The sequence below is a fragment of the Hipposideros armiger genome, unplaced genomic scaffold (genome assembly GCF_001890085.2).
Source record: "Hipposideros armiger isolate ML-2016 unplaced genomic scaffold, ASM189008v1 scaffold_296, whole genome shotgun sequence".
NCBI lineage: Eukaryota > Metazoa > Chordata > Mammalia > Chiroptera > Hipposideridae > Hipposideros > Hipposideros armiger.
In genome coordinates this window covers 2,046,487-2,071,560 of record NW_017731646.1, presented here as the reverse complement: position 1 = coordinate 2,071,560, position 25,074 = coordinate 2,046,487, and the positions used below count along the sequence as shown (strand labels likewise).

The following is a 25,074-nucleotide window of genomic DNA, read 5'->3' as shown; positions in this document are numbered from 1 at the left end:
AAATAACTATTTTTGTTTTTGTGAAAATACATGTGGTATAAATTTGATGTAAAATTGTCATTGGGATAAAATATTTTTTCTTCAATAAACAACAAAGAAACAAACCTGTGTAGTCTTTCCAGACCCAGTTTCTCCTACAATCAAAACTACTTTATTTTCCTTAATTATTTTAACAATTTCTTCTTGTTTCTCAAACACTGGCAGAGACTGCCTGAAAGAATCAAATTCGGATTCTCCTCGTTTCACTGGAATCTGAGGTATGCCATTGTTGAGTCGACCACTTGTCTTGCTCATTTCCCGATTTTCTTTGAATATGAATAAAAGAAAAAAATTTATGATTGACATTTTTAAAAATGTTAAAATAAGTAATTTCTAATATAATTTCATTCAAGTGTTTCTTCTCTACTCAGTCTACATAAATTTAGCAAGCAATGCCTCAAGTGCTGTACTCCTACACTTAATATTCTTAGAGAACATGTACAAATTTCAGTATCAATTAGAAAGCAAATTTCTCAAAAGTATTTCTGGTGTATAATGCTTACAAATAAACAAAAATCAATCATTCAGTAACCATTAAAAATAAACACAATTTGATATACTAAAATGATTTTCAGGCTTATTTCTATCAATAATGACACAGAAAACTAAAATTTTATAGTAGGAAACAATTTTCTTTATTTATAAAGTCTGTTACGTACAATGTAAAAACACATTATAAAAAAATACCCTCTATATTTAAGCTAAACATGTGAGATTATGTGATCAAATAGAATAATATGGGTAAATATAAGAAGGTCCTAATGCTTAACGAATTTTCTAATTCAGCATTTTAGCCAACATCTACACTTAACTAAACAGAGGCATGATGTGTTTTATAGCCTTCACATAAGTCAAAATACTTTTGTGTGTGTATTTAAAACTTAAATTCCTTGATATCTAGGACCATGTGTTTTCTGCACTGTGTAAAGCTACTCCAATATACAGTGGAAATCATGCAAATACTGTCACTTTAGGTAATAAATAATTCTATCACTAGAGAAGTTATTTTTTCAAATAGTGAAATTACAACTTCATTTTATAATCTAAATTTATTATTTATCTACTTTTCAGCAAGTTAATGTACTGAAGACTCGGTCCTGTCTCTTACCAGAAGCTAAAGCCCCAATTCCAAATCTTAATTCATTAGTGTGTCATGGCAGCATAATACAAGAAAATCTAGACCTCGGAGTCAAATTCCAGCTCTATAGTTTACTGACTGGTTGAGTGGCCTTGAACAAATTATTTAACTTCTCTGAACCCCAGTTTCTTCATCTATGAAATAGGGGAAATTCTTACCTTGCAAGACTTGCTATGAGGCCCTATATAAAGTTTAGTATACTACTTAGCACACAATAAGTGCTCAATAAATGATAGCTATTACTATGACACTTAAAAAAAATAAACTTGTCTAACTTCATGATATGCCTTACCATTGCATTTCATTCCAAAATTTTCACAAGTCTTAATCATTTCTAACAAGCTATACAAATTGGGAAATCTTATTTCATCTTAGTTTTTAAAAATAAATTTAAAATGGGAAAAGAACAGTCATCGAATAATAAGATAAACATGAAGCTCCCCAGAAAATACATACCAGCTTCAACTGCAAACACATTTCCTCTTTCTGTTTTAGGCAGAAGTTCAGTACGCTCTTTATTGGTGACAGGAAATCTCTGAATTAGGCTCCTAACAGCATGTTTTGTATTATGAGTCAAATTACAGGTCATCATTGCATGAGCTGTTTCTGATCCATCTTTCTTCTTCACAGTTAGGTATCTATTTGCTCCCTTTCTGAATATTAATAAAAATCATTTACTTACTATATAAAGTCAATTTGTTCACATATGATATATGCCTACTTAGAAAACACATCTCAAGCAAAACATTGAAAAAATCAAAATGCTTTAGGAGGAGATTCTGAAAATCCTAAAAAATTCAACTAAAGAGGGGTGTGGTGCTAAAGTAACCACAAGACCATTTTCAATTAAAATTTCCAAATGCTGCAAATCCAATTTTAAAATAGCAAAAATGGCTTACTTACCCAAAAGTGCTAAAGTCTGTCTTAGCAGACTTCATGGTGTATGAAACATCAACAGTTAATACATGCTGGGAAGCATACAGAGGGAGAAAACAACAATTGGAACAACAGAATCTAAAAACGATAATAAAAAAGTCATGGTTCACTCTCCAGGCTAATATATCCCACTGAGTGTTTCCACAGTATGTTGGTAATGTCACACTCCCATGAAAACCTGTTAAGAGAGCCAAGTTTAGTGGTTGGACCAAAAAAGCATAAATCAGCATTACCGATGAGTATTTTCAGATGTATATTTGGGGAAAATTTTTTTTCAAGCTTCTGGCTCTAGCCTTCAAATATAAGGTAATGATGATTTATAACTGTTCTCAAATTATTTGATGTAGGTATATTTATTTCTTCAACTGGTCTAGGACTGACGTTAATTAAACACACAGAAAGTTTTCAAATGTGTTTTGAATGATTTAATAATGCATGTCTATAATATAGTTCAAAGTAGTACTGGTAAAGATCTCAGGCTCTGAAAGGTTTGAATCCCAGCTGTGGGACCATAGCATATTATTTAATAGCTCTGAGCCTAAGATAATAATATCTGCCTCAAAGGACTATTAATATTATTAAATAAGATAATGAATGTAAAGGGTAATATCTGTTCCGAGTAAGTGCTAAATAAATGAAAGCTATTATTATAATTATATTTATAGTGAGGAGAAAATAGCATTTCTTATATTTTTTAAAAAAATACCCAAAATATTTGATAAAATGCTTTACCATTTGCTAATGTCATTCTCACATTATAGAAATGAGCAACATAGCCACACATACAATGAAAATTACATGTATAATTTTCCTAATTTTCATTAGATTTAAAGTTTTTCAACAACATCTGCACTGCAAGAATGATATAAAACTGGGGACCAACCTCTACCGTTTTAGCTATCTAAGCCTTCCAAAAGGGAGGCTTTCAATTTAACAAGGTTTTTGATTTCTGGAATGCTTTCTATGCTGTGATCTACTCCTGAACAAGTGCTTAGTGATGCTTAAATGATGGCATAAAAATGAAATAATTAAATTTAACCCGATCTAGAAATTTTAGTTATTTCCATGATAAATTGGAATTATTGGATTCTACAGATGATTTCAGTACTAGATTCTTTTTCCATGGACCATTCCAAAACTTCAGCACACTTGCTATAGACTCAATCATTCATTCCCCTCTGTGTCATTTACTTCATAAAACTTTAACTACAGAAGGCAGGACGTATGCTGAAATGAGCACTAGAGAAAGAGTTAGGAGGCTTATGTTCAGCCAGTAATAATCTTTCAACTAACTAGTTATATGATAAAAAATAAACCACTGTACTTCTCTGACAATGAATACTAGTTAATTTTAAAATTTCTACTATTTCTATCAGCTCCAAGATGTTTTAATTTTCTTAAAAATCATCTCAAAAAATTTTTCTATATTTCACCTTTAACTAATTTTCTTTTATTCATTAATTGAATCATTCATCAAATATTGAGCACCTACTGTCTACCAGGCATGATGCTAGAAGCTGGGATAACAAAGACAAATAAAACGCACTATTTCCTCAACAAGTTAACAGCTAAAATAATGAGTCAGACTGAAATTTTCCTAGTAAAAATGCATAAAAATAATAATATAGCATTTATGTATAAAACTAATTTTATAAAATTATTTATATATACTGGGGGTGCCAAAAAAAAAGGTATACACATGTCTTGTATTCATCTTTTGTTGTCAGTATATATTATTACAATTTTAATAGTTTTTTCTTTCTTGAAATATGTACACATTTTTGGTACCCTCTGTGCATAAATATATACACACATAATATACATAAAAATTTATGTATAAAAATAACTCATACTAAGCAGGTGTGAGTACTTAGCCATTACCATTTAAAATTTACTGAATTCAGGGCCGGCCGAGTGGCACATTGGTTAAGAGCTGGCTTGGAATGCCAGAGGGCCTGGGTTCGGTCCCACATAAGAGGGCCAGTGACACTGCCCTCCACAGCTAAGATGCTGAACAACAGCTCAACCTGGAGCTGGGCTGCCATGAGTTGCCGGCCATGGCATAGGCTGCAGCCCCTGCTGCAGTGGGTTGCCATGGGCTACCATGTGTAGCCAGCAGCCAGTGTGAGCGGCCAGCAGCCGCAGTGAGCGGCCGTCCAAAAGCTGGCAACTGATGTGCCTCGCCCAGGAAGAGCGCAGTGATGGCGCCAACTTGCGCCAGTGAAGCAACGTCCTCCACGACTAGACCGAGGAACAAGAGGACAGCGGCTTGTCTGTTCCCCTTCCCCCAATTCCCCAGCACTGTTCCCATCCCCCAATTCCACAATGAAAGATCTTTAAAAAAAATTTTTTTTTTAATAAATAAAATAAATAAAATTTACTGAATTCAGTTTGAACACAGATGGTGGAGTAGCAAAGTAACATCAACTTCATAGTTTCAATGTTTTAGTAAGATTCTACTTTTGGCTATTAGTGCTCGTTCCTAGCACATTCAGCAGCACAGTGATAGTGATATATAATAAAAAGATTAGTGAAATTTTTCGTAAAATATTCACCTTTTTGATGTGAGGAAGGAAACATTCAACACTGTAGAGATTTTTCCTACTGTGTAATTTAACACATTAAGATCGCTTCTTTATGCTTTCATTCCAAAGTAACTACACTAAGTTTTGATGAAAACTATAAGTCTTCTTTACAAAGCAAAATTAACTAGAAACTAGCTGTAAGATGTGCAAAAGGTGCTAGAAGTTCACATGAACTTCTTAAAATAAAATACAAGCCCCAAATGCAATTTTTAAGTATAAAAGTAAACATACTAAAATTACAGTAAAAACATCATAACTTCTAACTTTGAAGGGTCAAAATAATCAATACATGCTTTAATAACATTTTGGCATCTCAAAGTCTTCTTCCTTTTAAAAAATGATATAACTAATCAAATCTGATGCAATTTTAATATTTAGACATTTACACAGCATGTTACTGAATATTTAACTCAAATACAACTATATGCATCACTATTCCCCACTTCCCAAATCTGTAAACAGTTTAAAAGATCACCTAAAGAGCCAAAACCTGAAATGAGTACTTAAAAAGCTCACAGCCACCAAAGAGCTAATGTCTCTAAAAATATATATACACTTTTATTTGATGCTAGTAATGCTTAATTTCATATCTCCTTAATTTATACTTCTGTTAGGCAAAAACATGAAAAGTTCTAACTCCAAACCATTTTCTCTCCAATACTATAATACAGAATTGCAAGTTTATGAAAGTTTGCATATTAATTTGTACTTTTTAATGATTACCTAGAAATTAATAAACCAACCAATTAACTTTGTCACTAAGCACAGTTGCTTTCATGTCATGGACATTATGTTTGTGGTAAATTTGTTCTTTCTCTGACTTCTCACATCTCCCAGTACATTACTATGGACTCACTGTGAACACCAAAAGTTAACGTTCTAATCTTGGCTCTGCCACTTGCTAGCTGTGTGATCTCGAGAAAATTACTTAACCTATCCAAGCATAAATTGCTTCATCTGTTATACATGTACCAAACATTAATAATAAGAACCTACCAGGTAAGATTATGTAAGAATTAAATGAAATCTACTTAAAGCACCTAGCACATTCCTGTTGCACGATAGTCCTTAAAAAATGTTAGCTTCTGGCCGGCCGAGTGGCTCAGTTGGTTAAGGGCTCGCTCAAGAGTGCCAGCTCTGAGCAACAGCAGTTCAATGCCCAGCCTGAACTGAGGTGCTGCTGAGCTGCCAACAGGCAGCAGAATGGCTCAGCTAAAAAAAAAAAAAAAAAAGTTAGCTTCTGTTATTATTACTATTGAGCACCGTAAGCTTTTTCTTTTCATGGGTGTCCAAAAATTCACTGAAAGTGTTCATCACTTTTAACCCATTTTTTCCTATTTTATCTAGGGGAAAATAAAGGGAGTGCAGTATGCAACCTTCCAAGGCAAAAGGCAAGAGAGGCAGTAACCCAAGTCTGAAAAGGGGGCTTTCCTGTAGGGTAGAGCCTCCTGGTCAGGGTGAGTTGAGCACTTGGATACCTATTAAGCAGTGAGTTCAGCAATCAGGATAAGAAACCTATACTTGGAAAACTTTTTCATATACTTCGTATTTTCTCTTCCACAAGTTTTTAACAAAGTTTATTTTGTAACTTTCATTTTGTCTAACTTGGCCTAACAATAAAAAGAGATTTTGTTATGTTCATGTACAAGTCTAAGACTCAGAAAAGTGAGCTCTTAAAACCAAAACACAGTGACCTCATTTGAAGAAATAGGAAACAAATTTTAAGGAGGTGAAATTTTTGGTATGGAAAAACTTGACTAGAATACGAAAGAAAATTTTAGGATATACGTAAAGAACACAAAATGGATGTTACTCCAGCAAGAGTATTTTCACCAACAGATGAGCAATAATAAAAAATGATCAACTGCAAAGTAAATTAAGCTCTTTAGAGGAGACGAAAAACAAAATCCAACACATATGGTTTCATTTTGAAAAAGGGTGATAAAAAAAGAGAGGGGGATCAGAGAAAAAAGAAATCGCACAATGTGATATATAGGTGATGTATTACAGAACTGTACACTTGAAGCCTATGTAATTTTACTAACCATTGTCACCCCAATAAATTTTAATTAAAAAAAAAAAGAAAAGAAAAAATCACACAAATTATCACACAGTAAGCCTAGAATCTATTTTTTAAAACCTTGGAAGAAACTCAAAATAAAAACTATAGAATCACAGAATCTTAACTAAAACAAGGTTAACTCCTTCCTATTTTAGATTCAAGAAAACAGGCCTTTGGGCCGGCCGAGTGGCGCGTTGGTTAAGAGCTGGCATGGGACGCCAGCTCTGAGCAGCAGGGCCCCGGTTCAGAACCCACATATGAGGGCCAGTGACACTTCCCTCTACAGCTAAGATGGTGACCAACAGCTCGACCTGGAGCTGGGCTGCTGTGAGTCGCCGGCGATGGTGTAGGCTGCAGCCCCTGCTGCAGTGGGCTGCCGTTAGCTACCGTGTGTGGCTGGCAGCCAGCGTGAGCTGCCATGGGCCACAGTGAGCAGCTGTCCAATGGCTGGCAAGCAACATCCTCACCTGGGAAGAGCATAATGATAATACCAACATGAGCCAGTGAAGCAACGTCCTCCACAACTAGACTGAAGAGCAAGAGGACAGCAACTTGTCTGTTCCCCATCCCCAATTCCCCAATAAAAAAATCTTAAAAAAAAAAAGAAAAAAGAAAAGAAGGCAGGCTTTTAAAGCATAAGGGAGGGCTGGCCAAGTGACGCATTGGTTAAGAGCTGGCTTGGGACGCCAGAGGGCCCCGGTTCGGATCCCACATAAGAGGGCCAGTGACACTGCCCTCTACAGCTAAGATGCTGAACAGCAGCTCAACCTGGAGCTGGGCTGCCCTGAATCGCCAGCGAAGGAGTAGGCTGCAGCCCCTGCTGCAGTGGGTTGCCATGGGCTACCGTGTGTATCCAGCAGCCAATGTTAGCTGCCAGCAGCTGCAACGAGAGAAGCTGGCGACTGATCTGCCTCGCCCGGGAAGAGTGCAATGATGGTGCCAACTAGGGCCAGTGAAGCAACGTCCTCCACAACTAGACTGAAGAACAAAAGGACAGCAACTTGTCTGTTCCCNCCACAACTAGACTGAAGAACAAAAGGACAGCAACTTGTCTGTTCCCCTTCCCCCAATTCCCCAGCGCTGTTCCCATCTCCCAATTCCCCCAATAAAAATCTTTAAAAAAAAAAAAAAAGCATAAGGGAAATGACCAAAGCTAGAGAACAAAGCAGTGAGAGACTGAGAGTAGAATCAAGGTTTCCTGCCCTTTCTTCCACACATCCAGGTTCTCTCTCAAACATGTATTAAGGAACCATAATACCAGGCACAAAATAAAAATCAGGCAAACTAACTTGCTAAATTAATGAAGTTAATGCTAGGAGGTAAAAAAAAAATGTTTACTCAAGAGTGAACAGAAAAACCCATGAAGTATAACTCAGGTACAAATTCTCAAATAAATGAAAAGGATTTAAGGAGTATATTCAAAGAGATTTAGTTCTTTATATATGTGAAAAAGAAAAATGCATTAGAAAATCACAAGGACCTCTAGACAAACATTGTACTAAGTTTGCTCGAGGATAAAAAGGGGAGGAAAAGAGCTAGGAAATTTCTTAAGAGGTATTATGGAGCACTAGATATTGGTATTAGGGAGTGGATAAGTAGGCAGGATTGCCTTGCTTCCCTTAGCATCTCTTTCCTTTTTCCTCTTCAATGTCTCTTCAATGTTTCCTCATTCCCCTTTTTTGTCCTGATAACTTCTTTTGTGCTCTCCCCTTCCCCACGTTTCTCCATTCAGGACCACCCCTTAAATGATCATGCTACTGAACAGAAGCAGAGGTAGTCCATTCTAATAAACTGCTTTTCTAAGAGTAATTCCTAATTGTCATTTCTAAGTCAATTGTTCAGAATTCAAAATCTCATTTAACCACAGAAATGATATAGCTACAGAACTGTGCATTTATAATAGATGTTGTCTAGTGCAAACCCACAACCTCTTATCTGCAACACTTAAACCCAAACAGCTCTGAATGATTTTTATAAGTTTGCAGCAATTTCAATTGGCAGCAAAGGCAACTTAAATTGACATGAGACTATTTCTAGTCTTTATTTATCTTAGTGTGACTATTCATATTTCCCAGTAGAAATATTAATGCAACTAAAGGTGATGCCTGTACCTTACTGGTATTACGTAACATATCGCAAATATACCCTAATAACTTTCTAAAATCTCAAAACATATTTGGGCCAGGATTATAACCCTGTACTCTATTTTTAAGTGCAGTACTTTTCCTATCCAGAGGACTATAACATGGGCATGCTCAGGAACCTAACCACTGTTCCAGCACTGGCCTCAATGACGTTCAAAATGCACATTCATTTAAGCTAAATCCTCTGTCAGGAATGTATTGCTGCCACCATTTATATGTAAGACATTCTTATATCAGCTACTTTCATTTAGAATGTCCCTGCTATTTATTTATTAATATGTTTATTTAATAAAGTACTGTTTTCCTTCCTCTTAATATAAAAACTAGTAAGCTGAAATTTTATCTTTTCCCCCACTTCTCAGTGATTATCAACCAGGGGCAATTTTGCTCCCCAGGGAACATTTTAGCAATGTCTAGAGGCATTTTTAGTAGTCACAACTGGGGGTGAAGATGTAACAGGCATCTATAGGGGTAAAGGCTAGGTCTGCTGCTAAACATTCTACAGTGTACAAAGCAGCCCTCCACAATAAAGACTTATCCAGTCCAAATGTCAATAGCATCAATACTGAGAAACCCTGCTATATGTCAGTCCTACCATCTTCAGTCCCAAAATGAAATAGTTCCATAGAATTTTAAGAGTTCTTCAATTTGGATGGCTCAAATTACCTTTCCCCACTATGGATTGGTGACTCAAAAAATATGTAGTTTCCTCCTGTTCCATTTTACTAAATCATTTCTAATCATCAGATTCTTGAGTTGGTAAGAAAGAAAACAAAGAGCATGTGTTCTAAAGCTTATCATTACAGTACAGTAACATTAAAAGAGAGAAGTTCTGTTAATAATTATACTTATTATCTTTAGTTCATTCATTCTTTAAAAAAAATAGATTGATTTAGTTTCTATGAAAAAAAGAAAACATTTCTCTCAAGCAAGCAACTTCAACTTTTCAGCTATTTTTTTCTTACATCTTAAAATATTTTTTTTTTTTTGCCCCTGGGGGAAAAGGAAATAGCTGAGTTTGGTACAGACATGAATCAATTTATCTATATACAATATAACTAAGGATGTGAATCTACAACACTAATAATTATTTAAATGTAGTCCAAAACATTTCACTTTCTTTGGTAAATAATTTTTTAAGAAATAAGAAAAGCTATCTGCTTACCCTTTACTTTTAGAGACCAAACCAAGAGACTGACTCAATCGATGAATAAAGGCTCTTTCAGTACTGGTCAAAGAAGAAGGAAATTCCATTTCTACAAGGGAAAAAACACAAATACCATTTGGGGATAGGCAATTTTCTTTGAAGGTGCTTCAATATGCATACTTAGATATAACATGTGAAAAAAAATCATATAAGCATATAATCAAATTTATTATATTTAATGTAAAAAGTAGGTAGTAATTCAATAACTACTGAACGTCTACTAAAGTTATATTAATAAAAATTACACCTAAATGTGACAAAGGACTCTAATGTTCGCCAAAGATTACTCTTCTTGTGCTGGAATATTGAGTTGGTGTGATGACTAATGAACATGTTTTACTATTTTCAGTTCTTGCTTGCTTAATGAACAAAATGTTTATTTCCTTCCATAATGAGATATACTCAAGCACTATGAAAGCTCAGCATCAAACTCCATTGTCTTTACCTTCAAAACTGTACAGACTTCGTATTCCACTAACTCAGACTACATTTGTTGTTATATATTTCTGAGGCTGTACCTTTGTTTAAAGTAAGTTCGGAACCACCATCCAGTCATTCCCATTTTGGGACTGTAAGCTTCCAGAGTTCGGCGTCCCCTGTTTAGGCCAGCAAATCGGAATGAGCTCCCGATATACTGTACTGATGTCGAGGCCAGCTGCTGGGCCTGCACCCAGGACGTTTCATACACCTAAACAAGCTTATTTTTTTTAAGTGTTCAGCGTGATACTTATAGGATGTAATAAAGCACTACATATTGCCACTGCCTTTTCTTATCTGATTTCCTTTAGCATGTCTACTCTGTAGCTTAAACATGACTCACTTAACTTCCTTTAAGGAAAAAACAAACAACCAAACAAAAACTAGGGGCTTATCAATACTTAAACACTGTGGCTTTGCAGAAAAGCCCTTCCCTGGGGAAAGGAGCGCCCCCTGCCAGGGAGCCACCTGACATCTCACCTTCTGAAGCCACGCAAGAGTCCCGCAAGCCTGCTGATTAGCAGGACGCGGCGCGGCTCTTTACAACCCCACGGGAAGGCTTCCAAATGCGGCCCAGGGCCCCGTCCCGACCGAGGCCGGCTCGAGTGGGCCGGGGGCGGGGGGCCGGCCAGGTCTTCCCTCCCTCCTCTGGGGCAGCCCCTTCACACTGGCGGGTCAAGGTCTGGAGAGGTGGGCAGCCGGCGGGGTCACTGACAGGAACCTCACCTCTCTGGTCCCCATATCGGAAGCGCTCCAAAGCGATATTGACTGCGATCTTCACCTCCTCGTCTATACGAATGTCCTTCAGCCCCTTAGCCCGACCACCGCCCCGAGGGCCACACTGAGCGGGGCCGCCCCCGCCGCCGCCGCCAGGAGCCGGCGGCCGCGGGGAGACGCTGCTCGGCCGGGACATGGCCCTGAGGCCGTGGTCACCGTGCGGAAGAGCGGCCAGGCCTGCTGGCTGACGGGCAGTGATAGGGACAGCAGGCCTCAGGGGCCACTGCCGGGACCGGACGTCTCCACAGACGGCCCGTGCTGGACCGGAGTCACCAAAAAGCCTCGCGTTTTCTCACCACAACAGCCTCGAAGGCGCCCTCCGCACTAAAACCCCGGGCGAGGCGGAGAGAGCGAGCGTGATGACGTAACCAGGGCCGCCTGCGCTCGTGATCTCAGCGCGTTGGCCGCCCTTCACCTCCCGGCAGCTGCACATCACTGGAAAGCTCCCCACTAAGCTGACCCTGCGGTTCTCCTCCGGGCTCCAGCCGCCCCACCGCACCAAGGGGCTCTCGTTCGTACGTTTATTCAACCACTCATTACTTTGTTAAACCCTTCATTAATTCAGTAAGTACGGGTTGGCTCCTACTGTGTGCCCAGCAGGCACTAAGCTATATGCTCTAGATATGCAATACATCGGGGACCCAAACAGGCATGGTTCCTAACCTCTTGGAGTTTACATTCTAGTGGGGGTAGGGTTGCCAGATTTAGCAAATAAAAACACAAGAGGCCCAATTTATTTGAATTTCAGATAATGAATGATTTTTTTTTTTTAGTAAATGTATGTCCCATGCAATATTTTGGAACACGTTATTCGTTACCTGAAAAGCAAATTAACCGAGAGTCTATTTTATCTGCCAATCCTAAATGGGAATGACAAACAACAAATAAATGATTAAGTGACAATTATAAGTGCTATATGAGATGATGGAATAGGAAGGTGGAGCCATTCGATTTGGGTGGTGAAGGAAAATTATGAGAATTTTCACTTGCGTACAAATCCACTTACAAAAACCTAATCCCAGCCACCCTCACTGCTTCCACTCTGGTTTTCCTATGATCCATTCTCCAGACAGTAACCAGAGTGATCTTTTTAAAAATATATGTAGGGCCCACCCAGTGGCTCAGTTGGTTAAGAGCTCACTCACGAGTGTGAGCTCTGAGCAACAGCGGTTAGAGTCGTGCCGGAGCTGAGCTGCCACTGAGCTGCCAACAGGTGGCAGATTGGCTCAGCTAAAAAATAATAATTAGGTAAATGACACTCCTACATATAGCAATCCAATAGCTTCCCACCGCAACTATAAAAAACCCTTAATTCCTTACCGGAACCTTCATGACCCTCCCGGATCTGGCCTCTGCCTACCCCCATGAATCTAATCTCTCAGCACTCTCATCCTCACTTACAGTGCTCAAATGCACTAATTTCTTTATGTCTGCTGGACACACCAAGCTCATTACAGTCAGGGGAACTTTCCAACTGCATGGTTTCCTCCTGCACAGGACAATCTTCCTCCCAGGACTTCATCCAAGTATGGGCCCTCTTTCTCATCAGTTAAGGCAGGATACCATCCCTTAGCTGGACAGGCTCTCCCACATCAACCTGTTATCATTTACCACTGTTTGAAATTATTTTGTTTGTTTATTATTTGCTCTTCCCACTAGAATATAAGCTCCTTAAGAGCAGGAACCTTGTTTATCTTGTCACTGTTCAGTCAGCAGCTAGGATTGCATAGACACACAAGAAATATTTATGGCTTGGCCTTATTTTAGAATCTGGAATTAGGTTTGGTTGTCTCTAGAACCTCTAAAAACTTTCTTCTGTTTCCTTGAGCTCTTAATCTCTTCTGTTGGCTACTAGAAAGAGTTCTGGATAAGCGGAAATAAGTCCTATATTCTGGTCCTTTCATGGTTACCAGTAAATTGTGTAAACATTTACTACTACCTTGATCTCTGTGTATCCTAATTTTCTTAGCTGTAAAATAATGCCTGCCATTTATTAAGTGTCCAGAGGCACTGTCTATTTTCCCAATCCTCATAAAACCATATGAAGTAGTTATATTACCTCATGGTATAAATGAGAAAACAGGCTGGATGAGATTAAAACTGGCCCAAGATCACCCTACTGGTAATTAATAGGGCAGGGATGAAAACCAGCCCCAGCTGGTCGTGAAGCCCAGCTTCATTACACGACAAAACATAGATAGTAGGTAATAGCTGGATGCACCAAATACTATATTGTAACAAGACTGAAAACATTTTACATGGGGTCAGCAGCCACATACTGCTTTCAATCTCGCTTCATAACTTCTTAGTTCCACCATTTATTGGTTCCATGATTTATTATTGGCTTTGTGTCTTGACTACTTATTTTGCCTGCTGAGCATCAGATTTCCTATCTGTAAATGGATATATTTAATACTCGTTTTATAGAATTGCTGGAAATATATAAGTATCAAGCATTGATTTAAAGTTATGCTTCTTTCCTTCTTTCCTTTCGTTTTGGATAAATGCCTAAATGTTTGTATTCCTAGCATCTAATAAGAATAGGGAATCTGTTCATTAAAATAAAAGAGAATACTTGCCTAAAGTTACATAGGAGTAAATTATAAGGTTAATCAGATTGCATATTATCTAATATTTTTGCATACCCCTGGAAATTTCTGGGTGCTTAGGGTAAAACACTGCCATTCTACCTTTTACAAGTGCTTCAGAGAAAAATTAAAATAGGGAATTATTTCAAGTTATCTTTAGTGTCAAGTAGACCTAAAGTTTTAATCTTTGTTTTTACCACTTTGTAGTTGTGAGGCCTTGTGTAAGAATTTAACCTCCCTATGCTTTAATTTCCCCATCTGTAAAATGTGTATAATCTAACACCTATATCACAGTGTTATTATGGGGATTAAATTAGACTATATTACCTTTATGCAGATGAAGCGCTTAGCACAATTACTGTTTCATCCTTAGCATTCAGTACTAATTAAATGCTTTTGACTTCAAGTAAAAGAAAACCAAGCAAAAAGGGCCCAAAATAAGGACATTTATCATCTTATATAGCAAGAAGTCTAGGGGTAGCATGGTAGCAGAGTTGGTTGTTTTAACATTGTACACCAATGCCCTCACCCATCCAGCATCTGTCCGGCTTACCACTCTGCCATCCTTTAAATGTTTGCCACTCTCCTCTTATGGTTGCAGCTCCAAGTAAGCACATCATCACACAGCACGAAATAAAGGCAAAAAAGGTAAGTTCCCCTTGTCTGATGCCCCATTTTAAGAGAGAAAATCTTTTTCAGAAGTCCCAGAAATAGACATTCTTATGTATTCTAGCCAAAACATGGATAACACATTAACCAGGAAAAAGGAATGGGATTACTATGAAAGGTCTGGTCTTTCCTAAAGCAGTTGGTCACCTAGAAGAGAGTGAACAAAACTGGAGTTCTTCTGGCAAGTAATAAAGGTAGGCAACCGAGGATATTATAGTTGTAAACAGTGATGTTCACCAAATATTTCTGGTATTCTTACTTCCAGATATGTAACAGAATTGTAGTTTCTGGCCCCCTTATAGTTGGGTGGGAATATATAATTAGTTCTGATTAATGAGTAGTGAGTTGAAGTGACATATGTCACTGTCATGTTGACCTCACTTTTCACTGTAATTAGCTACAAATAACTAGCAAAACATGTATAAGAAAGTGAGTTTTTCTAATTGATTTTAAAAACTACAAAAGACCATTGCTGAGAAAAATTAAAGACCTAAATGAATGAAAACATACTGTGTTTTATGGTTCAGGGGACTCAATAGTATTATCAATTCTCTTCATATTGGTCTATAAGTTCAATACAATCCTAATCAAAATCCCAGCACAATTTTTTTCTAAAAAATTAACAAGCTGATGCTTCATATAGAAATGCACTAGAATAGCCAAAACAACTTTGAAAAAGAAAAAAGTTTGAGGACTAACACTACCTGATTTAAAGATATATTATAAAGCTAAATTCAACAAGACAATGTGGTATTGACATAAAGATAGACAAATAGATCACTGGAACAGAATAGAGAACACAGAAATAGACCCACACATATTTGGAAAACTTATTTTCAACAAAGGTAAAAAAAAAAATCAGTGAAAAAAAGACGGCCTTTTCAACAAATGGTGCTTGAACAATTGAATGGACAAATGCAAATAAAAATTTTAAAACCTCAAATCTTACCTCACCTGATACACAAAAATTAACTCAAAATGGATATAAGCCTTACCTAAATGTAAGAGCTGAATCTATAAAACTTGTTAGAAAAAAAGCATAATAGAAAATCTTTGTGACCTTGGGTTAAACAAAGATTATTTTAGATATAAAACCAAAAACACAAGCCATAAAAGAAAATAATTGATAACTTGTATTTCATCAAAGTTTAAAACTTTTGCTCTTTGAAAGATATTGTTAAAAGAATGAAAAAATGAAGCACAGACTGAGAGAAAAAATTTGCAAATTATATATCTGAGAAAAGACATGTCCAGAATATATAAATAACTCTCATGCACTGTAATAAGAAAACAACCCAATTTTTTAAATTGGCCAAAGTTTAAATAGACACTTCACCAAAGAAGGTATACAGATGCCAAATAAGTACATTAAAAGATGCTAGCTATCACTAATCATTAGAAAAATGCAAATTATACAAAGAGATACCATGACATATGTATTAGAATATCTAAAATTAACTGATTTTACCAAGTATTGGAGAGGAAGTAGAGAAACTGTAATTCTCATACACTATTAATGGGAAAGAAACCACTTTGGAAAAAACTTCAACAGTTTCTTAAAAAAATAAAACACAGTTATCGTAAAATCCATCTATTCTATTCCTAGGTATTCACCCAAGGAAAACGAAAGCGTATGCCCATACAAAGACTAGAACACAAATGTTCATAACAGCTATATTTATAATAGGCAAATCCTAGAAAGAATCCAAATGCCCATCAGCAGGTGAATGGATAAATAAATGGTGATCTGTGCATATAATGGAATACTACTCAACTATAAAAAGAATGAACTATTGTTACACACAGCAACATGGATGAAACTCAAAATAATTATGCTGAATGTAAGCAATCAGACAAAAGAATACATACTACATAATTCCATTTATGTAAAACTCTAGAAAGTGTAACTAATCTACAGTGACTGAAAGAGATTGAGTAGTTGCCTGGGGATAGGCTGGAGAGAAAGGGATTTCCAAGGGGCATGAGGAAAGTTTTGGGGGTGATGGACATGTTCATTACCTTATTTTGGTGATGGTTTCACATGTGTATACACATATCAAGACTTTTCAAATTGTACATCATGAATATGTGCTATTGTATTTCAAGTATACCTTAATAAATTTGTTTTTTAAAATAACCCACAAGAACTTGAGGCTATTAGATTTTCTCATGAGGTATAGGTATATTTTTTTCCTCCTTTATAAAAGTTATTCTGGGACCTCTGGATAGACAGTTATTACGTGATCTTTGATGTTTTAAATTGAAATGTAATCTAGCCCAATTGGCATGATCAAATGTTCTGTATTAATTAAATATTTTGTGATACAAGGCATTAATTAACAGGTTTGTTTAGCTCAGATAATTAATTTGTCTAAAGTAAATATGTCTTATTTTGCACAAGAAAATATCAGATACAGTTATGCTAAAAAGGGAGAGTAGACTATCCTAATTCCCAGAAGATGCATTACAAACTTTATAAGGTATCAGGAAGTAAGCCACAGAAAACAATTGTCTTCTCCACTGAAGCAGAAAAGACCATACTACCCCCAGTACATTTATATCAAATTTGAATTGGCAACTCAATATCAAATAGTAATTGTCATCCCATCCCACCATGTGAGTTAGTCACTTTCTTAGAGGGCTGAACATGATGTCATAGAGTTACAAATAATGATAATTTGGAAACTAAAAACCAAAAAACCCAACAAACAGGCATACATACATAAATACTCATATATTTATTTGTCTTAAAGACTGAAGTGGAAAAAAATATTCCAAATTGAAACTTTAAATCTAAATCTACTTATTACATTTAATTTTTGGTGTTTCCCCATTTACTTCATTATTTACATATTAAAGTATCTCCTAACAAAATTGTGTTCAGCTCTGATTAGGTAATATGATTTAATTGAAAGAAATCTAGCCACTTCTTAGGTTTTACAAGTCATTTAGTCCTCTAGATTAGTACTTCCCCAAAATTTTCACCTCCTGTCACACGTAGAAAATAACAATATTTGCAGAGAACCCTGGGTATGGCAAAGAATGCTAGTGCTCAGAAATTTTCATGTTTCTTCTCTTCTTTCTGAGTACAATACTAGACTACATTTTCCCCATATTCCCCTATGTTTTTCAAGGCCCTATTTTTGCCTTGAAATGGTGACACCATATGGCTAAGTTCTGGCCAATGGAACATGGACAGAAGTGATTTACACGACTGCTCCTGTGATTCACCCTCTCCTCTAACCTACAACCAGATGTTGGGGGAATTACAATAAGGAAAGAGGGAAAGCCAGAATGAGATCTTTGCTGTTGGATTGTAATTAGCTGTGTCTGTATGATCATGGGTTTTAATATATGTATACAGCTGGATAAAGAAATAGAAATAAATGTGTACATATGTACTTATGAATATAAATACTGAGAGGACCTAGAAGCAATGACACCCCAATAGCATTCAGACAGATAAGGACAAATACTGCATGGTATCATATGTGGAAAGTGCAAGAAAAAAAAAAGTCAAACCCATTGAACATTGAAATAGAGAGTAGAAAAGTGATTGCTAAGGGCTGGGGGTAGGAGAAATAGGGAGACTTGTAGGAGGAACAAGTCATGTACTAACATGTCAGTGAGTCACTAAAAAGGATCTCAAGCCCTGCTCTCCTAGAGGAGAATAAAACAAAAACTCCAATGGTTTGGGAGATCCTAAAACAGAATGACATGTACTGCCCAGAGAGGCAGCCCAAGGAAAGAATGGTGGTGTGGTGTGTCTAGGTAAAGGGGGTCAGTGTGGTGTAGAGCAGTAGAGGATTATTGGTGCCCAAGAAGTGTTCAGAATATACAGCAGAGATAGACACCAGACCTGAAGGTGTCTTATAACTAGGAGTAAAGCAATAAAGCACTCGGAAGTGGCCTATGTTGTTTGACAACCAAGGGTCAGAAACTCCTTCCCACACTTCTGATGACTTGACACCTCTTAAGTCCTCCAGATTTACAAGCAAGCCTCGGGGTGGACTAGGTGGCTCCCAAATAACTGAGATTAAGTTAGTTACAGAGAAATTAAGTCCCGCATATCTGAATCTGTAGAATGAAATTTATCCCCACTACCTGTAAGTAATTGTAAAATTTCTTCCAGATCTATCATTTGTTACATATGTAATTATATATATATATATATATATATATATATATATAATGCATATTTTGCTAATACATTGTGTATGTGTCTACCTACCTACCTACCTACATAATAATCAGTTTTAAATGTATATTAATAGGTTAGCCACAAGGTGGTACTAGAAAGCTATCTTTTATTTTAAGTCCTCCATCCTGAATGTCCTTGGTTTTAACATACAACTGAACTACTGTAATAACAGCAGTAATCATTGTAAAGGTTGAGATAACAGCAGTTGGGTCCATGTGAGCCAATGTCTGTATTTAAAAATCATAGAAACAGACTCTCTGGAGATGCTATGAACTAGTTCATATTCATTCTCTTTTTCTTACACACCATCATACCATCCCAATCATTACCCAAAACATGAAACCCTGTTATATTCAGCATTCATACAGAAAAATGTAAATAGACATGGTCTCTTAGGCCTTAGAGTTTAAAATGTAAATGAGTATTTTTACAAGATGTGTCTCAAAAAAATCTAGAATGCCCTTAAACCATTCCCCCAAACACTAAAGCTCAGCCCCCAAATGTGAACACAATAGGTCAGCAAATGCATTGTTTAATTTATTAAGCACTTGCTATCTTATGCTGGGGATGACTGAGGAGAGGAGGAAAAATCATCCTTTCTAGACAGCCTTGCTAGGTTTTTTTGTTGTTGTTTGTTTAAATACACGTAATTTTTAAGAGACACAAAATAAAAGAGGAATAACAGATTTGGAAAAGTTAACAGGGAAGAACTTTCTAAGCAAGGGGGTGATGTAGAAGCACCATGTCACAACCCTGAAGACCACTCACTGGGAACATGGAGAGGCAGGATGAAGGAAGCAAGGAAGAAAGCAGTGACCCCAGATGATCAAGCTTAGTCGAGTCTATTTTCTGGTAGCAGACGAAATTTATTTTACTGGGAAGTAGAGCCACTACATGGTTTTAAAGATAGGAGTGATATAAATAAATATGTCAGCTGGCATATACCCTTATAGATTTGTAAGGAAATCATGGTGTTAGAATGCCAGTCAAGACTAGGCTGTAAAAATCAAGTGTAGAAATGATGACACTTTAAGGATCTAACTGTGATTATAAAAAGAATCAGATGAAAATCTATGAGAAGATGCAGTAGAGTTGAGAGATTAAATGCCCCTGGGTTTCTCCCTTAGGAGACTGTTAAGAAGAACACAGATATGAAAAGAGAGTCTGTCTATTCATGGAGCCCTCTCCTGGGAACTCCCTCCTGAGGCCCTCTGAAGAGAAGAAAACATCAAAACCCTTCTGAAAGAAAAAGGTTTATCACCGAATATTTAATGTTTCCATTTTATTAAAGAATCCAGTTTTTAAAGGTTAGGCCAAATTTACCCTTCCATGTAGTTGAAGAAGAATTAGATACATTTCTCTATAGTTTGACAGTTTATTTACACCCCACAATATAATGTTTATTTTCTCCATGGCAAACTTAGTACTTTGTAAATATAATACTTTGTCTCTCACTGAAATTTTTCTTTAACATTTTCACAAGCAAAATCCTGGTAATCACTGAATCTGGGTGATAAGTATATGGGTATTCTTTGTACCAGTCTCTGTACTTTGGAATATTTTGAAAATGTTCACAATTAAAAAAAAATCATTAACAGTCTTACCAGCTCCAACACATATCAAGTTAGTAAACCTACTTCACAGGTCGGACAGGGTAAGAAAGAAGGTTTTTTGTTGTTGATTTTTTTGGTTTTTAGAAAATACAATCACCTTGTTTGAATGCATCATCTGAAAGTAGTCAACTTCATCCAAAAGTAGTAACCTCAGCAACAGCACCAGAAGAAAGACCAGCCTGCTGACCTCTGGGAGAGCAATAATATTTAAAAATGATCACTTGCCAGATGTTTTGGGGACTTGTCTTTCATGGCAAGTTGGCTCTTGGCTAACACTGACAGTGAAGGGAGCCATGTAACTGGAAGGAGATTGTATTAGTCAGCTCGAGCTGCTGTGACAAAATAACACAGACTGGGTAGGTTCAATTAGAAATTTGTTTTCTCACAGTGCTCGAGACTGGAAAGCCCAAGATCAATATCCGGCAGGATCTGGTTCTGGTGAGAGCTCTCTTCCTGGCTTGCAGACAGGTACCTTCTTGCTGTGTGCTCACATGTCCTTTTATTGTTATGTGAATGTGGAGAGAGAGAGCAAGGTTTTTCACATGTCCTCGTATAAGGGCACTAATCCCATCAAGAGGGCACCACCCTCATGACCTCCTCTAATTGGCCTTTCCTCCCAAAGGCCCCATCTCCAAACCCCCATCAACATGAATTTGGGGGGTGGGGGGCGGGGGGTGGAGCACAAGCATTCAGTTCATAACAGAGATGTGAGGGACTTCAGAGTCATGTGCTAAAATTCATGTGGACTCCAAGTGATTCTAGTCTCCCCAAATATTGTCTAATCTTAATCCTTTCATTATTCCCTTTCCTGTAAGAACTGGTGTGTTACTCGGGGTAGTGAAGCCCAAGAAACACTGGACTTACATCAGGGCTTTTGTACTCTTCTTTAGCCCCCTTCTCTTTTTCGGCCCACAAGACCTAACTAATGGACTATTTCCATAAAGTCTTAAATCAGTGTGAAGTACTGAGTAGTCTTCCAGGAGCATTTCCATTTTAATAAGGGAGTCTCAAAGAGAAAGAAACAAATCTCTTCTAGTGTAATTTCAGGAAATGCTATAGCTCATGAGAAGTTACCAAACTTGTGATTCTATCTCATTATGCTCTAAATCACCACATAGAAATAGTTACTACTCTCTCTGCCTGTGAGACTGACTCTTGTCAAAAAGTAGGTAATGCATGAGCAGAGGAAAATTCTGCCTTCCTGATAATTAGCCAATGTAATGGGTGAGTAAACCTTTAACTATGGCAAATAAATCATGGAATTTTAGAAATGGAAAGAACTGTTGGAATTCAACTGGATCATTTTACAGATGAGGAAATGAAAGTGTAGCTTAGCTGGGTGGATTGTCTAATACTGCATTGTTACTTGAAAACTCAAGACTAGAATACCTTTCTACTACACCATTTCACGTCAATGCTCCAGTTCTGCCTCATATCATTAGACATCAGGGTCTGCCTCTGGCAGCACACCCTCACTCTGGGTCTGTTAATGAGGAGGTAGATGAGAGGGGCCATTTCCTCACCAGCAAGACTTTAAATTCTTAGCCCTAAGCAAGCAATTCTACAGGCTTCCTGCTGTGTTGGGTCTCAAAGATTAGTTTGTAGATTCCTGTTAAAGCAAACCACACATGTTGAATTTGCCAGCTGTTGCCACCCCAATTTCTCTATTCATAATTTACAACATTGGGCATTTTCTAGGTAGGTACAGGTCTTATTGCCTCCTTAATGATCAAAGCACAGCAGAAATAATAAGCACAAGTCTCTTCTTACCTCCTAGGGAGCTGACAGATTTCCTAGAGAAATCTGTGGAGTCAATGGATAAATGCTGGATTTAATAAATTTTTCAGACACAAATCCACCATCCTTAGATTTCTTCCAATTTCCCTGTGTGACTATGGAAGATATGCCTCTTCTGCAGAGCTTTGTCTGCCTCAACTTCAGGGATTGGTTGTTGGGAGCTGCCAAGAATGTGGAAACTGTAGCCCATTCATTGCTTCCACGTAGGTTTGAGGCTATGGAGAAGAAGGTAATATCAGCCCTTGGGTGGATTAATAACAAAGAAAAATGTTAAAGGCAATCAGAGATATTGTGGAAATTTTCAAATACAAAGTAAACAGAATAGTATAATGTACCTATCACCCAGCCTCAACAGTCTGCCATTCCTGATCCTATACCTCAACATACTTCCCATACTTACTCAATTATTATCTTTAAAAAAATAGAGGGCCTGCCGAGTGGCTCATTGGTTGAGAGTTGGTTTGAGAGCGCAGGATCTGACTGGCAGGACCACCAGTTCGGATCCCACGTGGACCAGAGGCACTGTGCCCTCTGCAGCTTAGATGGTGAACAGCAGCTCGACCTGGAGCTGGGCTGCCGTGAGTGGCCAGCGACAACGTGGGCTGCAGTGGGGCTGCAGTGGGCTGCCGAAAGCTACCGTGAGTGGCTGGCAGACAGCATGAGCGGCTCTCAGCCGGCGTGAGCTGCTGTGAGACGCCATGAGCGGCCGTCCAAGGGCCGGCGACCAACTGCCTTACCTGTGCAATGATCACAATACCAACATGGGCCAGTGGGGCAACGTCCTCCACAACTAGACTGAAGAACAAAAGGACAGCAACTTGTCTGTTCCCCTCCCCCAGATCCCCAGTGAAGTTTAAAAAAAAAAAGAGAGAGAGAGATGTGTTTCTCACAGTTCTGGAGGTTGGAAGTCCAAGATCAAGGCGCCAGCATGGTCTTCTTTGGTGAGGGCCCTCTTCCTGCTTCAAAGCTTGTGCCTTCTTGCTGCATTTTCACATGGAGGAAGAGGTCTACCATTGTTAAAGTAAAATGTATATACACTGAAATGCACAATTTTTGGCTATATAATTGGAAAATGGACACACTTGTGTAACCCACGCCCCTATCCTCTCCTTTTGGGCACATTTAAAATATGTAAATTGGTAGATAAGAAAATAGTTACATGTTTTTAGCGTCTCTCGTTTCCAAATCCTGTACACTGTTATGGATGTTTCTCATTTGGAGAATTGTTCCCTTTAGCCTCTGTCCTCACATTTTAACACTGAAAAGTCAACCATTCCTCCCCCAATTTTGTTGCTGATACTGTCTCTGTTCATTGACTCCAGATTTCTGCCTAGCAACTTAGATTTGAGGATCCCAATGAGATTTCCAGTAATTTCTTCATTAGCTACTCCCATCTCAGATAAGAAGTCTGCTTCAACCCCTCCAAGGGCTCAGCAGCCCAGCTCTGACTGCTTTGACTGCTTTGCCTGCTGTGAGAGATAAATGGAGCAGTCCAGCCTTCTCTGCACCATCTAGAACTGAGAAGGGACATAGAAGAAAGAGAAATAAAATATGTTCTTTCCTGATCACCCCAAGTATGATGAAAAGAAGGTGAATAAAATGGAGAGAATTAAGAGAAATGCATCAGGACATTCCTGATTTTTAAAAAAATAAGGAAAAGAAGGGAGACAAGACGGCAGAATAGAGAAATGCTGTGCTCGCCTCCTCCTTTGACCACATTAAAATTACAACTAGATTATAGAACAATCAACCTGGAGAATCATCTGAAGACTAGCTGAACAGACGTCTTATAATTAAGGATATAAAAAAAGAAGCCACATAGAGACTGGTAGGAGGGATAGAGATGCAAAACAGGTCATGATCACTATTTGATGGTCTCCTGCCGACCTGATCCACTATAGCTTTCTAAATCCCAGTGAAACCATTACATCTGAGGAGTATGCTTAGCAAATCGATGAGATGCACCAAAAACTGCAATGCCTGCAGTTGGCATTGGTCAATAGAAAGCGTTCAATTCTCCACAACAATACCCGACTGCTCGTTGTACAACCAACGCTTCAAAAGTTGAACAAATTGGGCTACAAAGCTTTTTCTCATCCATCATATTCACCTGATCTCTCGCCAACTGACTACCACTTCTTCAATCATCTCAACAACTTTTTGCAGGGAAAACACTTCCACAACCAGCAGGATGCAGAAAATGCTTTCCAAGAGTTCATTAAATCCCAAAGCACAGATTTTTATGCTACAGAAACAAACTTATTTCTTGTTGGCAAAAATGTCTTGATTGTAATAGTTCCTATTTTGATTAATAAAGATGCATTTGAGCCTAGTTATAATGATTTAAAATTCACATCTGAAACCTCAATTATTACACTTTCGCACCAACCTAATAGTATAGTTTGATATCAGGTAGCATAATACCTTCAACTTTGTTCTTCTTTTTCAGGAGTGCTGTAGCTATTTGGGGACTTCTGTGGTGCCATATAAAATTTAAGATTATTTGTTCTACTTCTGTGAAAAATGCTATTACATTTGTATTTTAATAGGGATTGTATTGAATCTATAGATTGCTTTGGGTAGTAGGGACATTTTAATGATGTTAATTCTTCCTACCCATAAGCACGGTGTGGGGCTGAACTGTTTCCACTCACTTATTGAGCTTTTTCACCTATCCAATTTGCTTCAAATGCCAAACAACCATAGAATGGTCGACGTTGAGTTCTTTGGCAACTTCTCGTATAGTTGTAAGAGGATCAGCCTCGATGATTGCTCTCAACTGGTCGTTGTCAACTTCCGTTGGCTGGCCATTATTCTCCTCATCTTCAAGGCTCTCCTCTC

The 25,074-nt window shown here is 37.7% G+C and overlaps 1 protein-coding gene and 1 long non-coding RNA gene across 8 annotated transcripts in view; one reads left to right on the top strand and one right to left on the bottom strand.

Annotated features, from left to right (window-relative positions):
* Positions 1 to 11,706, bottom strand: part of YTHDC2 (YTH N6-methyladenosine RNA binding protein C2) — a 65,481-nt gene extending 53,775 nt beyond the window's left edge. For 2 of the 4 annotated variants that reach the window (XM_019659137.1, XM_019659138.1), the window contains exons 1-4: positions 11,315 to 11,706; positions 10,070 to 10,160; positions 1,634 to 1,830; positions 106 to 305 (exon numbers count right to left, since the gene is read on the bottom strand). In XM_019659137.1, coding sequence (XP_019514682.1) covers positions 106 to 305; positions 1,634 to 1,830; positions 10,070 to 10,160; positions 11,315 to 11,501 — 675 coding nt within the window. In that variant the 5' untranslated portion in view covers positions 11,502 to 11,706. Of the gene's footprint in view, positions 1 to 105; positions 306 to 1,633; positions 1,831 to 5,694; positions 5,858 to 10,069; positions 10,161 to 11,314 lie in introns of those variants that run through there. The other 2 variants (XM_019659139.1, XM_019659140.1) reach the window with 2 other exon arrangements.
* Positions 11,707 to 11,788: 82 nt separating this feature from the next.
* Positions 11,789 to 23,998, top strand: LOC109391521 (uncharacterized). 4 transcript variants are annotated; one of them, XR_002125855.1, is made up of 5 exons: positions 11,789 to 11,929; positions 14,555 to 14,601; positions 14,687 to 14,816; positions 19,951 to 20,075; positions 23,556 to 23,998. It is a non-coding gene; the product is annotated as an uncharacterized LOC109391521 (long non-coding RNA). The 4 variants fall into 4 exon arrangements; XR_002125856.1 differs by lacking the exon at positions 23,556 to 23,998 and adding an exon at positions 20,825 to 20,890; XR_002125854.1 differs by lacking the exon at positions 23,556 to 23,998 and having other exon boundaries at positions 19,951 to 20,818.
* The last annotated feature ends 1,076 nt before the right edge of the window (positions 23,999 to 25,074 follow it).